Raw genomic sequence first — 16,487 nt, forward strand, 5'->3', positions numbered from 1 at the left:
GACCTTTTGAAAGGTTTTCCAGGTAGAAAATACTCGGATGTGGTTTACCATTCCTTTTTTTCTGGAGGTGCCCAGAGACTGTGCAGCTTGCCCGAGGCCAGATGCCTAAAATCACTGAGCTATCCAGCCAGCCATGTGAAGTTTAAAAGGCCTGCCAGGTACTCCATGCCTCCACTCGCCACCCTCACTGACTTGAAATCAGAGAAGGCTGCTGGTTGCCCTTCTGTCCATTCTGATTTTTAAACATTAAGCTTTTCACCTCCACCTGAAAAACGTGCCTGAGTACTTTATGCAGCTGGAATGCAAATTCTTGTTTCGGGCATTGTCTACATAATGTATTTTGATGGCACGCAGGTTTTGTTTTTTATTTTATTTTATTTTTATTTTTATGGAAAGAACTATTTATTTTTAAATCAAGCTGTTATTCTCTGGGTTCTTTTGCTGTTCTCCAGGCCCTTCCCTTCAAATTCCTAATACTGGTGGCTCAGCCATTGCAATAACTTCGGTCCTTTGCTTTCCCCCCTCCTTTCCAGCCCATCTCCCTCAGAGGTAGCTGTCACAGACACACGAAAACAAGAAACTGCGAGTCCCTGTTCTCCCAACGAGTCTGTGTTACTGGCATGTGGTTCTCATTTGGCAGGACTGAGAAGGAGCAGTGTTCTCATAATAGTTTCAAATAAAAACCATCTCCTCGAAAACGGAGGAGTCCAATGAGAGGTGATGTCCTCAGGATGTCTTTCAGCCAATACTGATACAAAAAGATGCATTCACATGCAGCCTCCACCTCCCTCATCAGGCTGAATGGGAGGCCCATTGCTTCTGATGCCTAGAGCTCCACTTAAGTCTCTGTTATGAGGGCATTTTCATCCAGGAGTCACTGGGGTCATGTTGAATTAGGAGTGCAGATGAAAATGATGTCTATTCAAAGCTTGGACAATTCTGGAAAGTCTAATAATTTGCTTTCATGAAGGAGAACGCTAAAGCTCCACTCTGTTAGTATAGGTGATCTGAAGCCAGAAAGCAAGTTACAACCTTGTCTAGATTGTGGGTGAGGCTGTGAAATCTTAATTTATGTTGTCATCCCTGTATGAAGAGAGTGTTTTCTTCTCATCCTTGGCTTGGCTCAATACTGGAAGCAGTCCTAATCCTGAACCTTGCCAGCAATTATCCGTTCAGTAGGATAGTTGTTCTGGAGTGTTTAGATGTGAATTCCATGCACCTCTGCTGCGTGTAATTCTTTTTCTGGCATCTGTGCTTTGAAGCTGAGCCAATTAATTTGCCAGCTGCTGTGCCACTTTAACTGTTATTGCTTTTAAAATGCTATTTCTCCAAGTCAGCTCCATTTTTCTATAGTAATGGTCCCAGGATTGAATGGGGATATTCACATCTCTTGCTATGTGATTATGAATGTTGCCACCAAGCATAACATGATGGGAACTCAAGATGCTGAGCCCTTTCTTGCCTTTAGGCATGTCACTTCTAATCTACATATTTAGCTCCCTGTCCTTAATCCTCTCAGTCAGGAACTGGGAAAAGGTGTTGTCTAATTGACAATTATGCATTTATTTATTTTTTGGGGTATATATTCTATTTAGAGATGGGCACAGACTGCCAGTTTGGCAGCTCGTCCAGGTTCCTGTACCATGACAACAGATGTTTAGAGGTTCGGTGCACTGCCCCCTTCGATGGGCACCCACTTGGAAGCAGCGTCTTGGCCTCCCTGCCCCACTTCCTGTGGGTGCTCTTTCTCAGTGGGTGCTCACTGGAGGGGGCAGGGCACTGAATCACTGAACAGTTCTTGTGGCAGTAAACAAACCAGGATGAACCTATGAACCGGCAGTTTGTGTCCATCTGTAATTCTATTTGTTAGGCATGCCATTTCCGCCACACAAAGGGATACCACATATGCATAATTTCCTTGTTTCATCTTGGATCGACAAGAGGACATCGAGTTTGGCTTGAATAATTGCTTTCATGGTTGTTGTTGTTTTGCATTGCAGGATCTGGAAGACATGTGTGAATATGTACATTTAACTTCAATCATTAAACAATTGAACTTCAATGGTTCAAGCGGCCAGAGATCAGAAAGAGATTAGATCACATGGACAGTTCCTCAGGTTACAAGGCTTTTGTTGGCAATACAGTGGTGCCTCGTTAGACGATGATAATCCGTTCCACTGAAATCGCTGTTTAGCGAAATCATTGTCTATTGGAATGAATTGAAACCTGTTTAATGCGTTCCAATGGGGAAGAATCGTCATTGTCTAGCGAAGATTGGCCATAGGAAAGCCGCTTTGTGAACCACTGATCAGCTGTTTAAATAGCTGTCTTGTGAAGCTTGGGTCCCAAAAACACCCATTTTGTGAGTGTGGAGGGAGCTGTCAAAATCATTGTCTAGCGAAAGTCGGTTTGCGAAGCAGCGACCAAACATTGTCCAGCGAAATTCGCCCATAGGAATCACTGTTTTGTGAATCACTATAGCAATCGCAAAAAGTCAATGTCTAGCAAAAAAAAAAAAAAAAAAAAAGTCAAGGGGGGTAACTGTCTAGCGAGGCACCACTGTATCAGCCTTGTGTTTGTCTGGGTAATGTTTGCCAAAAGTCCATCCCAACGTTAGCCTTCTGCCCTGTGCCAGAAGGTTCCTTTGACCTCTTTGATCAACTTTTCAAGAAGTACTGCAAGGGGAAGGAAGAACTACTATCTTCTTCCTTTTCTTATAGCAGGAGAGCTTCATTAATGAAACTTGGAATCCAAGCCAGAATTAAGTATCTAATAGATCAAGCAGCTCTTGCATTGTTACAGGCTCCTAACAGGATGTGTTTTCTGGCCTCACACATTTTGATTTGCATTTTCATTACCCCAGAACACAAGGAATGTCTAAGGAAAAAACTGGCTACACTTGGACCATCACAGTCTTCATTACTTTCCAAAATTGCCCACTTTCAACATTTTAGTGATTGTATTTTGAGTTCTTTGACATTTTACACACACATACACATGGAAACCACAGTGTCCCTACATGAAAGATTTCCGAGCTAACTTAACATTATTATTATTTAACCGTCTTGAGTGTGTACATAAAGGGAAACCACAAAAAAAGCAATACCCCTATTCAATATTTGTGATCTTTTGTCACTAATGTGTTGATTAAAGCAAATATACTGCAGGGTATCAGCCAGGCCGTATGAGGATCTATTGACATTTTTAAAAAATCTAATTATATTTTGCTCACAGCTTTGCTCCATAAAAGAGAAACACAAAAAGAAAACTCATCTTTGTTGTGGTTTAGGTTTCCTCATCCTGTGTAAATCTGCTCCCAATTTAGAAATGTATATTGGTTTCTGTTCTCAAATTTTCATTAAATATTGTTTGCCTTCTTGGATTTAAAAGCAGCTTCTGCGTAGGCTATGAGCTGAAATGGCTGGAGAAGCACAGCGAGTTGGAACATGCACCAGAATAATATTCCTTGTTTTTTGTGTGTGTGTGTGTGCGTGTGTGTGTGTGTGTGTGTGTGTGTGTGTGTGTGTGTGTTTTGCAAGTGAGGTCAGCAAAGGTTAATCTGAGCTTATAAACATATTTCAGGATATATAGACAAATTCTAGGCTTATCCGCAGGTGTGAAAAAGAAATCATTAATGTCAATTTTATCCAATTAGCGGTCTGTCTAAGCTGTTATTTAAAGAATGTGCATATGCTTTTTTACTGTTATCAAGAATAAGCAGCCAAATGTTAAGAAGATTCTTTTTCTCTTTCTAATGATACACAGGTAAATGTGCAAAACTTTTTAAAAAACAGAATACACATTAGAAAAACACACGCATACAAACTTCAGTCAATGAGGGAAATGTGTAAAATATGCATTAATTTCTGTGTGAGGGGAAAAGAAAAAGCCTGCAACCTGATGGAAGATTTTGAACAAAATGAGACTGCTGACAGGATTCTTCAAGCAGAATGAGAACACAAGGTTTTCACTCATATTCCTGGGATCTGGCAGCGTCTTGTGTACTGGGCTTTTAAAATAATCTTGTAAATTTTTAGCAGTATGTAGTTGCATTAAGGCTTTTTAATCTCAACAAAGAATAAAGGGCTAGAAGAATTTGTATTTTCCAAGATGATCATCATAGTAGGATTCCTCCCCACCTCTTTCTGCAATGGCAGCTGATGCCTATCATGTCTGGTGGGGCAAAAGATCCAGCAACCAAAGGCAGATATTGCTAGGGTGAGGTGCAGAGCCAGGGTAAAAGTGGCTACAAACACACACAAACACACACACACACACACACACACACACACAGAGAGAGAGAGAGAGAGAGAGAGAGAGAGAGAGAGAGAGAGAGAGGCGGGGGAGGGAGGGAGAGGGGTAGTAATTTGCTCATTCCCCCCACAACTCTTCCACAAATATAGGGGTGTCTCCACCTGCCACTGATTCTCTCTGTATTTGATTTCAAATAAGATCCAGAAGCAAATTCCAGTGTAACGTTTTCATTCCACTTAATAAATAATGGAAGTGGAATTGTTGAGAGTGCTGGGTGCTGCAGCAGAGGAATTTTGACAAGACTTTTTCAGATTTTATGCCATTATATTATTAATCTTAAGTGACCAGAGAAGTATTCTTTGGTTATTTCTTTTGCATTTTATTAATATTCACTCTTTAGAAAAAGCTCTGGTTTATGAATGTGGAGGTTATTTCTGTGTCCACAATTTAAATTTCTAGGAACTAGTCTGATTTTGCCTTGTAAATCATGCAGAACGAAAAAGGATGCCCAAGGCCAACTTGAATGTTGATGACACCAGTGTCAGCAATCAAGACGGTCTGTCTCTCACTACCATTCACAAAAGGGTCACCAAGCAAGGTATAACCCCAGAACCAGCTGCCTTTTTGTATCAGTGAGCCACATTTCAACAAAAATTAAAGGACTGCAGGGGCTGTTTTTCATTATGTTCTTTGGGCACTTATCGTTTGGGGCATGATCAAACTGAGAAAAAAAATCTCAGAAAAGTTACCAATCACATCAGAGGCAAGAAAAGTGAGAACTCATTTTGATTGTTTGGGTGCAGGGGAAACACCCTCGCCTCCTTGCTGCTGCAAATTACAGGGCTCTCCTCACTTCTCAGAACATGGTCTGTATAACATTGCACACTGCAAAATGGCACTTTCAGTGTTGGCATTTTTAGGCTTAAAAATCAAAGAGCAGAGTAAATGCGTTCTGTCTTCTAAAAGAGAACAGTGCTTCCTGGACACTTTAAGAAATGCATAAAATGTGATTGATTGATTGATTGATTGATTGATTGATTGATTGATTGATTGATTGATCGATTGATTGATTGATTGATTGATTGATTGATTTTTTAAACAGTTGCTGCAATCATGCCAACAAAATAATTGATAAGGTGAGGATGCCAATGACACGTTGCCTGTCTTTGACCTAGAGATATAGTCTCTGCCTCCACTCTTGGAAAAGATACATTGATAGTGAATCTTAATAAGATAATGCCAGTCACTCGTGATAATGGAGATTCTATTATGCTGCTCGGTTGATAATGTCCAGAAAACGGGCAATTTACACTTAGATCCGATAAATTACATATGATCTGGTGTATTAACAAGGTGCTTGTTGGCCTCCTAGGCATATACCCAACTGCATGGTTGTGCATGTGCTCTGGAGCACAGCTAGCACTTTGTTAGTTAGTGACAGTTTGCTACTGCAACACACGCAACAGGATTTTGGCCAACCTTCTTATTGGTCATAAGAAGCCAAAACTTTGTGTCAGCTTTGAGTGCCAGTGAGCTGAAAGACGCAAAATGTAATATGCCATCTCTTACATTCCACAACTTGGGGAAACATCACTCCATTTTTGCTAGCACTTGTCCTGAAAAAGCTTTGAGTCAGCTATTTGTCAGGTTTTGGCAGACCTTTGACGAGTTTCCTTTTTAAGACTCCAGCTCCTAGAATTCCCATCCCTATAGACAATTTCCGTACTGACAATTAGGGAGGGCTGCATAAGGCATCTATAATACTGGAGCCTTCTGACTCGGATAGAAAAGATGCTGTTCTGTTTGTGGAATACTCTCCGCACGTGCTTTGGGTTAACAGGAATGTAATGGGACAGTGAGTGCAGTTTGCATCAGCCATTTACTGTAATCAGTCTAACATTTCAGACATCAATAAAGTTTACTGATTGTATTTAATGTCAGAGTAATTACTCTCTAATCACATCAATTTGCCTTTTTTTAAAAAGTAAAACCAAAGCAATAAACCTTTCATTCTCTCCATTAAAATGTTTTTTTTATACTGGTCTCTAACATAAGAACACTAGTTACATAATACTTCAGTACAAATATGTCAGATACATACCTAAATTATCTTTGTCAAGGAAGAGCTTTGTAACCTATACTGACATATCCTTTATTATATAGCATACAGATTTTTTTTGCAATATGCCAAGGTGAGTCACCTTGCCTGATTTAGACATCTTTAACAGATTTCCTTTTCTGCAGAAGAAATCTGTCAGCAAACCTCTTATATTCTCCCCCACCCCCCATGCTCATTCACATACTTCAAAACTCACAATGTTCAAATGCTCTGAACATTTTATTTCTTTTCAGTTCAGCATTACAATAATGTTAGAACTTCAAAAATGCCTGGAATAGTTTGCAATTTCATTCCAGATGAACCTTGGCCATCAAAACCCTGCACAATTGGTGTCTTTGTTTTCCAGCCTACTTGCTAAGTGGTACATTTGTGGTTCAGAGTCTCTTTTCGACACCCTCCAGACCAATGCCATATGATGCTTTCACTTTGGCTTGTATTTCCAGTCCGCACATCATTTTCTAGCTATATATCTGTATATAGCTCTACATAGTTATACAGTCAACATTTTGGTTTGTAGTGAAAGTTTTCAAGCAGTGATCTGGGTCAGAGTGCAGTTACCACAAATCTCTGTTTTATACATGTTAGTTTGCATACTTCATTTTTATGAAACAAAGATATTGTCATAAAAACCCTACATGATCATTCTGACTAGTACAATGTGATAGGTTGGTGGTGTAAAACATCTCTTTCATTCATAAAAATGAATCATTCACATTAACATATAAAACAGATACTGATAACTGCATTCTGATACAGATTGCAGCTTGGATGTTCTTTAAAACATCTCAAAATGTGTTTACTGTATGGTTGTATATGGAGATACATGAGGCTATACTGTGGGCTTCGGTACAGCATAAGTCCAAGGTCTATTGATGGAAGCAAGCTTACTATGGAATAGTTGTTCTGCAGTTCTTCTTGGGGATAAAAGATTTTGAATGAGATGCAGAAAGAAAATAAGTATATACCAACATTTAAGAGCCCAACAATTTTTATGGCTTTTTATATCCTATACAAGCATAACAAAACAGAGTAAGTTTCATAGCATACTACATATTTAATCTAAACAGATTAAGTGTATAGCAATATAAAAAAAGATGTCAAATAATTTCTGAGTAAAAAGTTTGGTATTATTTGTTTTGGTTTTTTTAAATAGAGGTAAACATATTTTAGTATTTTGACTCCTTGCTTTTTAAACCTCTGACCACAAAAGTCTTTGTTGTTGTTGTTGTTGTTGTTGTTGTTGTTGTTGTTGTTGTTGTTGTTGTTGTTGTTGTTGTTGTTGTTGTTGTTGTTGTTGTTGTTGTTGTTCAGTTCCAATTTGTTTGAAGTTATCCTGCGGTATATTATCATGTAGCTTTGTAGCAGACAAAAATACAGGGCAGAAATACCAATCTCACAATCTCTTATTCTCAGAGAAAAATCAAGAAAATATCCTTATTTCCTCTTCACAGTGAGATTTCTATGTGCAAAATCCCCCCTCAAAGAAATCTTATCTGATTTATTGGAATTTTTATGTTTTTTTTCCCCTGGGGGAAAAAATAGCCAAGCTGTGCACAAGTTAAATCCTGCATGGAATGGCATGCTTCTTGAGCAGTATTCACTTGGAAAGGGCAGAAGGAACACCCAGTTGCACAGAATGATTGCCATTCCTGGGCAGAATGGCATGTTTCCTGCTCATAATTTGCCAAAAAGGGCATTAATCTGTTTCTTGTGTAGTACAACAGGGGGAAAAATATACAAAGTCAAAATGAGAATGGAGGTTTATTATTGCAGGAAATGTTGCTGATGCAGGGGGACGTTTCAGCGAGGGATTATGGCATGGCAAGATTTGGAAAATGACTGGGAATGAGAAATGTTGAAAGTATTTGTCATATTCCTAATACAGAGACGAGATGAGAATATGAGTATTGACTTTTATTGTTACACATTGTTCAAGATGTCCTGCGTAATGAGTCAGACAGAGATCACTATTCATTGCTGAGAATCTCCAGCGTCCACTCTTTGTTTTGTTTTGGATACTGCATTCTATCAAAACTGTACATGGATCTCTGGTTGCTTATAATTTATTGCTCTCCAAAGTCTGAAACTCGGCTTCTTTATTGTTTTTTGTTCTTTCAATTCTTTTGTTATGAAGTTCACATCTGCAAGTTCCCATACCCTTCAGGCATTCCAGGAAAGAGGTGGAAGGGAAAAAATCTTCTACCTCCAAGGATTGGAAAGGTATGAAAACTTGTCAGAACATTTCCCAGATGGTAAGAAAAACACCCTAAGGGAGAGCTTGTACTGACTGCATCTCCTTACCATAACTGTTCATAATTTGTTCAAGTGATAGTTTTACCTTTGTAGATCCTGGGGCATCACAAGTCTCATATCATAGCCTAGCCAAGTGCAAAGAACCTTTGACAAGACTGTTTTGCCTTCTTTGTCTCCTCACAATTAGATTTATGACATTGGACAAATGTGCCTCTTTATTGCCTTCTTATGTCTGTTCTACGGCTTGACAGAAATAGGGTTGAATGACACAATGTCTCCTGCCTGGCTAAAATAAAAAAGAATGGAAAAATAAAATAAACATATATGATAAGGGTGTGTTCTAAAAAGAATAGGCAAAAAAATCTACAAGAACCCAGTTATAAAAAGACAATTAAAAATCAATTGGTGGTTGCATTCTTGATGTACAACTGTGTTCCAGAGAAGACAACACAATTATCTGAAAACAACAAAATGCTGGAACACCAGAGGAGGAAAGCTTCCCTGCTTGCATAAAGTGCAGAAGAAGTCAACCTCATTTTCCAGTCCTTTCTTTGGACATGCAGCCTTAAAAACAGATTGAATAAGATTTTGAATACAGAAAAAATTAGGAAAAGGCCGTGTGGTCCTTAAAATTAAACAAATGCAGGAGCAGGTGCTATCTTTATTAGACCACTAAAAATGGAACAAACAGTGAGCTTTTATGGGTCAAGGTCACGTCTTCAGGCCATGAACCAATACTTTGTGGATAATGCAGAAAAATTACAAAAGCAAGTCCCAAAAGTTCATGGCAGGTGATTGTGCCAGATTTGCTTCTTAGAGGTGAATTTTTGAGACTAGCATTTATATTTTTTTCTGCTCTATCCACAAAATATTGGTACATGGCCTGAAGAAGTTGACTTGACTCATGAAAGCTCACAGCTTGATTTTTTTTTTTCTAGTGGTCTAATAAAGGTATTGTCTGCTCTTGCAGTTGTGAGTACAGTAGACTTCAAACCAAGCTGGTTTTCAGTATAACTTCATAAACACTGTAACAGTTACACAGAAAACGAGCAACACGACAGGAAAGATAACACTATCAGGTTATTTTGTTTTGTAATATCTGACATAACATTCTTCTTCCAAATAAAAGATTAAATGCAAACTTTTACACCTCCAAGACGTACAGATTTGAGACGACAAAAAAGACACATACATTGTATGTGATAATTGTTTAAAACAAGTTGTTACTACATTTTCACAGATTTTTTTTAAATGTCTGCTTAAATATCTCCTTTCTACAAAGTGAATTTACATTTAAAATACAAAGTGCAAATACTACGGTTGTTGTTGGTTTTATTGCCTTTTGGTGATGGAGGCTCCCACATGTCCAGCAGATTGCCTTGGACAGAAAGTGTTCAGCCTTGTTTCTTTGAGGTTTGCTGCAAAAAAGAATATGGAAAAAGTTAATCATATGTGTACATGTATATACAACTCCATGCAATGTTATTACAACAATGGAAATTATTTCTATACAGTTAACCTATATACTGTAACCAATCTAGGACAATGCAGGAACCTATAAATCAGTAGTGACAAAATTGTCACATGACTATCTGTCTTCTTTAGCTGTTTAAAGGTGACCAATGGCTTTATAGCAAACAATTATCTTCTTCCTACAGCCCACCTTTATAAATCTCCCAGTCACCTTTCATTGTAGGAAATACAAATGCCACTTCACTGCCCCTCCTGATATCCGTAGTCCACATGGATAAAGAATGAGGTTTTCAAACCCCACGGTCCACATATGTGACAAGGTCAGAAGGAAACATAAATACTTTCACTGTAGTCCTATTACAGTAAGAGCAGGGGCGCTCTAAGATAAAAGGTGACGGCCTGAAAAATAAGGGTGTAAATCCTCACATATCTCATCTTCCTAAACAAGAAAGAGGAACTGCTAATTTATAAACTTCACTACAAAAAATGATGTTTCGTGAGAGATTTGGCTACATTCTCATAAAGAGTAGAGAATGAGAAAAAGGATTTTTTTTTTGACAATTTAAACAAAATTCTACGAAAACATACCTTAATGCAATAAGACTGCTTGCACAAAAGACAATGACTGCTGTTTTGTTCCATGGACATTTAAAGATTAGAAGCATAAAGCGGTTCTTTGCTTCTTTAAAAAAATCAATCTGCCACTAACTCTGTTCTTGTAAGAGGTATGTGGGCTTTTTGACTCAAAAGGAAAAAGAGCATGCATTTTGCACAGACAGTCTGTATATGTTATGGAGACTGGGACAATAAGAAACTATAGCAGCCTCTATCCATCCTTGACAGAAGGAAAGGAAGCTTGTGGCACTTGAAAATTTATTAAGCAGTCTCATTATGCCAGAGATCCTAAACTGGAGACAATGAAGATTTTAGCAAGTATTGTTTACATCTCTACTAAAAGCCAATCTACATGTTCAGTGCTACAGTCCCTCATAACCATACCATTTCAACATCATCTTCATCATCTAATCTTTGAACTGCAGAGCTGGAAGTTACCCTATGGGGTATCACTGAATCTCAGCCCCTGTCAGCGAGGCACAGTAGGGAATCCAACTGCCAGCCTCTAGCTCTTCAGCCAGATATTCGAAAATACTGAGCTATCCAGAGGAAGGATATTATAGTTTAAACACCACTCCACATTTAAAAAAAAACATCTCTTCATGCAGAAATGTAGGATAAAAGCTTAGCACACTGGAAAGATTTTGCAGTCAGCTCTCTGATGTGCTAGTTTACCACATACACAAGACAGCATTCAAAAATAGGGCCTGGTCTCTAATGTGAGGGTGATTATGTCCAGAATTCTATCACTTCCATTTCTCACCACATTCTCTACAATGGGTATGTCAGCTCAGCTCTTGAATAAATGGCAAATGTAATATCACTTCTTATCCCTCCCATCAAGGGACGTGGTGGCGCTGGGGGCTAAACCGCAGAAGCCTGTGCTGCAGGGTCAGAAGACCAAGCAGTCGTAAGATCGAATCCACGCGACGGAGTGAGCTCCTGTCGCTTGTCCCAGCTCCCGCCAACCTAGCGGTTCGAAAGCATGCAAATGCGAGTAGATAAATAGGGACCACCTCGGTGGGAAGGTAACAGCGTTCCATGTCTAAGTCGCACTGGCCATGTGACCATGGAAGATTGTCTTCGGACAAAACATTGGCTCTATGGCTTGGAAACGGGGATGAGAACCGCCCCCTAGAGTCGAACACGACTGGACAAAAATTGTCAAGGGAAACCTTTACCTTTACCTTTATCCCTCCCATTGCCTACCACCCAAAGGAAACAGAGCTGGCTGTTCTTTTTAGTTGGGTGTTTTTTTTTCTAAAAGAAACTATTTCTCCTCAGGTATATTCATTTCCAGAGCCTTCCTTTTTAAGCATGAGCTCCTGTGATGAAAGCCACCTTTGGCATCTGTGAAGAACCTTCCTAGCCTCACATCACCACAGCAGTTAACTGCCAACAGATGGTTTGTACAAGTAAGATTTGTTCAAGGCTATCATTTCACAGCACACGCTTTTAAAATAATTGAGACTGAGTCAGCAAAAAATATTTAAAGGATTTTTTTTTAAAAAAAAAATCAAGACTCAGAAATGATAGGACTACTTCATGATTTACCTTACATGTTGTTATCAGATTACAGGAAAGCAGGAGGAAGGGAGAGGAGAGAGAGAAAGAAAGAAAGAAAGCTATATTGTGTTTTGAGTGGTGATTGAGGCACATGGAGCAGTAACACCTATTATATAATTAAAATAACCCTTTCCAGTTCATGGTTTTTTCTACCAGAGTAATAATTTTCAGACTGCTTCACTGAAAGTGTTTGGTGCTGTGTAGAGAATTAAACCTCTGAGAGAAAGAGAAATAAGCATATTTTCTTAGCTGTGAGATTCTCCTTACCAGAGGTGTGAAAATCAACACGACATTAACTGCTGGGTTAAGAGTGTACAAAGCTAACATCAATGAAGTGTGGCTTCAGATTATTATTTCATCTCCCCTTTGAGAGGTGAGTTTTCCTAATTCCATTATGAATAGGTTGATCCACATAGAGGCACTATTGCCAATAAGCCATGCAGTCGGGGTAGTGGTCAAAATATATTATCAAGAAGATGGCAAGCATTCATCTCTGCACTTACCTGCCTATTGGAAGGAGTACTTTCAGCATTATGTTTGGGAGCTGTCACAGAGGGAGAAAAGATGGCATGTTATTTCACAGTAAGAATGTTCTCGTTACAAAGCTTTAACTAAATCTCTTAAAATGCCATGTGATGAATGAGGTTACTGTTTTATAATAACATAATAAATAAAAGTTCTAGCGTATACCACCAGTATGAGGGGCTTGGACAGCTGCCTAGAGAACCAGTTGTTTTTTTTTTTACTATATCCCCAGGGACTTCAAAAGCTGCACCCATTTGTTTAAGCTTGGAAGTGTCCAGTCACATATCAGTGAGGAAGGATGAAGTTAGTAGATGTGATCCCAGAAAGGCAAAAAGAAAAAAAAATGTTCATGGTAATCAAGTGAGGGGAGATGAATCAGAGGACTGAATTTTCCATGTTCCCTTTTTTCCCCTTAGGCTCCTCCCATCACTTTTTACACAACTGTAGCAGATTTGGGGTATAATCAATGGGGAAAGAATTCACATTTTTACCACTTGTGGCACGCTCCAATGCAAGCGATTTCCTGAAACTCACATGACATACAGGCAACAGCGATCCAGCCTGACCCCAACTGGTGTCCAGCGGCAGGGTTACTCTTTTTCAAGGCTGGGCTGGAATGATTCCCATGTGAGCAGAAGGGTCACTTTATTTATTTATTTATTTATTTATTTATTTATTTATTTATTTATTTATTTATTTATTTGATTTTTACCCCGCCCCTCTAGACCATGTCTACTCGGGGCGGCTTACAAAATAAAACAGTATAAAACAGTATAAAAATATATAAGGGAGATTGCTCCCAGCAAAGCAACCCTTTCTGGTGTAATTAGATGTTATCCTTTCTGGCTGTCTGATCACACCATGAATCAAACAGATGTACTGCCATTACATGTAGTTTAAACTTAGGTGACCAGATCATCTGAGCCTACAACTGTTTCCTCCTAACCTGGAGGAACGGCTTCTCCTATTATATTCCAGGAACAAGGTTATTCCTGCAGCTTCGGTATCTGCACATGCACACAGTTAGCTTGCTTATACAAGTAGTCAGCTGCATCACAGACCTCTGAATGATGAGATTATTTACACAATGCTGTGTAGTCTCAGTGTGAAAGTCAGCTGTGTACTTTTTAAAAACAGCACATGTTGGTTTATGTGTACATGCTTACAGAAAAGGGGGGGGCAGACCCTCTCTTTTCCTTTTGTGACTGTTATTCATTTCTTCCTGAATGGTCAACATTTTAAATTTACTTGTTTCTTCCCAAGAAACCTGCTCAAATGTGTTGCTTTGAAAGTTTTGCAATTGTCCCATGGCAAATGAGTACAATCTAGCATGTGTAGAATATTCCTATATATCTGCACTGATCCCTGGGTTTCACATTCTCTTAATTTCTAGTGTTTAGGTTGTTCATATTGTTGCACTTTGGAAATGCTATGCTTTGGACTAATAATAACTATGTGCCATTAAGTCAATTCTGACTTATGGTGACCGTTCCAGCATTTTCCAGGTAGAGAATACTGGTTTACCATTCACTTCTTCTGGGACCTCCCTGGGACTGTGCAGCTTGCCCACAGCCACATAGGCTGGCTTTCCTTGCAGGAGGCACAGTAGAGAATTCAAGTCTCAACATCTGGCTCCACAGCCAGGGACCTAAACCACTGAGCTTATTTAGCCAGCTACATTTTGGACTAAAACATTTTGGACTATCCCCCAGTGAACATGGTCACATTGTGTGATTCTAGTAGTTAAAGTCCACAAAAAGGAAAGTTTTGAAGCTCTGTTTACCAAAAGGTCAACTCCCAGAGCAGATATTAGGAGGCATGGGTGAATCCTGAATCTAGCAAATCGCAAAGAATGGAGATACGCTGGCAGAGGAAACATCAGTCCTACATTTGAGTTACAAGTATCTTCATTATGACATGCTAGAGGCAACATCTCCCTCTCTGCCCATCCTTCTCATTAAGACAAAATATAATCTATATGTCAAAAAAGCCATTTAGGAAATCCCCTTACTGTGGCGTTTCTTTGTGTCTGCTTTATTGTCTTCCTTTGTTACACCCAAGCAGCCCATTAGTTCTGGAACTGTTAAGGATTTGTCATTGTTCACATCACAATATTCCACAAATTTCTTCACACATTTCTTGGGCTTGGATTTTTTCCTCAGGAATCTCTTAAATGGTTTGATTTCTTTTTTTCCAATGTCACCACTACCATTTTTATCCAGCTGTTTAAAATACCAGTGGACCACTCTCTCTTCCAGAGTATGGTTTGGATCTGGTTCTGAAAGCCTGCAAAAAAAAAAAAAAAATAGAGATCGCCAGGTGATTCATCTTACGTAATTATTAAATCTTTCATTATCACTTTTCCGTGTCTTTCACCAGACTGTCTATACACTCATGTGCAAAATGATGACACAGTTGGCTATTCTGGACTTCTAGAATTTTCAGTTTTCTGCACATTTATTGTGAAAACACAACCACAAAAATCATTCAATACCAGCTCCTCTTTGCTATTGTCCTATTGCAATTGAGTGTCTAATATTCGCTTATCTCTGAGTACTCCAAGAAAGGTTCCCTGGATGGAAATGAGTTCTATTTTGATTGGCTCATCACTGTTATTATTGCTCAAAAGGGAGTAAGAAGAGAGAAACTCATATCTTCAATTAGGCAACATAGCTGAGGACTTGACAGTTAGCAAAAGAAAAATGTTGATGGCTTGAGCAGTACAATTATGATATCCCTGAAACAACTCAGGCTTCCCCCATGACAGAGGTAATAGACACAGCAGGAGCAAAATGGGTTGCTGAACGTTTTGTCTTAGCTCTTAAAGCATCGCATTGCACTAGGAGAAAAGAAAATGTTCTGCTTGGCACCGAATCAGCAACCTCCACTGTCTCTTAATAGTGTCATGTAATGTATTTGAATAAATTCAAAAGTCACAGGAACTGGTGAAACATTAGAAAGAAAAACCTTCAGGACACAGCCAAGCTACAACAACTATTTGAATAAAGTCTACAGTGAGAAACACTCACTGCAAAAAATCATAATAAAATGCTTTATTGGATTAGTTTTCTGCCTTTGACTAAGACATGGTGACTTTTGTTGTAGCTTGTTCTCTGTGGCCCAACTAAACGTAGTTTTAACTGAGTCCATTGAACTCAATTACTCCAGACTAGTTTAAGTCTCATTGCTGTCTATGAGATGGAGCTACAATAAACTTCACCTGGAAGAGGGTTAGAAGAAACAAGAACAAAACAAAATAAAAAAAGAAAAGGGGGGAGGAATTAAATGGTAAGGAAAAAACAGATCCAGCAGTTAGGATTAGGAGTGGGCTGTCAGAAGACAAGAAACAATGCCTTGATCATGCCTGAAACTAACCTAGTTCTGTGTGCATGTGTCCTGAAAAGATTGTCTTAAGTGCTTTGCTGCGGAATAACATGAAAACCAGGAGACTTTTGAATCCTAACCTTTCCCACCAGTCTTTTCTCCTACACACTTACATGGTGGGTCAGAGTGATTTCCCATGTAACTGACCAGCAATACCCAAACCTACTACATTTAGCAATGCTGCAGCACCACATGCTTCTAGACCACTTACTGTTTTCTAAGGCCCTTTCTAAGAGTCCTCGTTATCTTTCTTTTCTAAATGGAAACCCTTCATAAGAGTCTGCAAAAAGAATAAGCA

At 39.0% G+C, this 16,487-nt stretch overlaps 1 protein-coding gene across 2 annotated transcripts in view; it reads right to left on the minus strand.

Moving 5' to 3' along the window:
• Positions 1–8,266: 8,266 nt before the first annotated feature.
• SMOC2 (SPARC related modular calcium binding 2) overlaps positions 8,267–16,487 on the minus strand; it is a 161,497-nt gene continuing 153,276 nt past the window's right edge. For both annotated transcript variants that reach the window (XM_020801181.3, XM_072993989.2), the window contains exons 11-13: positions 14,817–15,091; positions 12,784–12,824; positions 8,267–10,044 (exon numbers count right to left, since the gene is read on the minus strand). In XM_020801181.3, coding sequence (XP_020656840.1) covers positions 10,021–10,044; positions 12,784–12,824; positions 14,817–15,091 — 340 coding nt within the window. In that variant the 3' untranslated portion in view covers positions 8,267–10,020. The remainder of the gene's footprint in view (positions 10,045–12,783; positions 12,825–14,816; positions 15,092–16,487) is intronic.

The sequence above is a fragment of the Pogona vitticeps genome, chromosome 1, assembly GCF_051106095.1.
Source record: "Pogona vitticeps strain Pit_001003342236 chromosome 1, PviZW2.1, whole genome shotgun sequence".
Taxonomy (NCBI): Eukaryota; Metazoa; Chordata; class Lepidosauria; order Squamata; family Agamidae; genus Pogona; species Pogona vitticeps.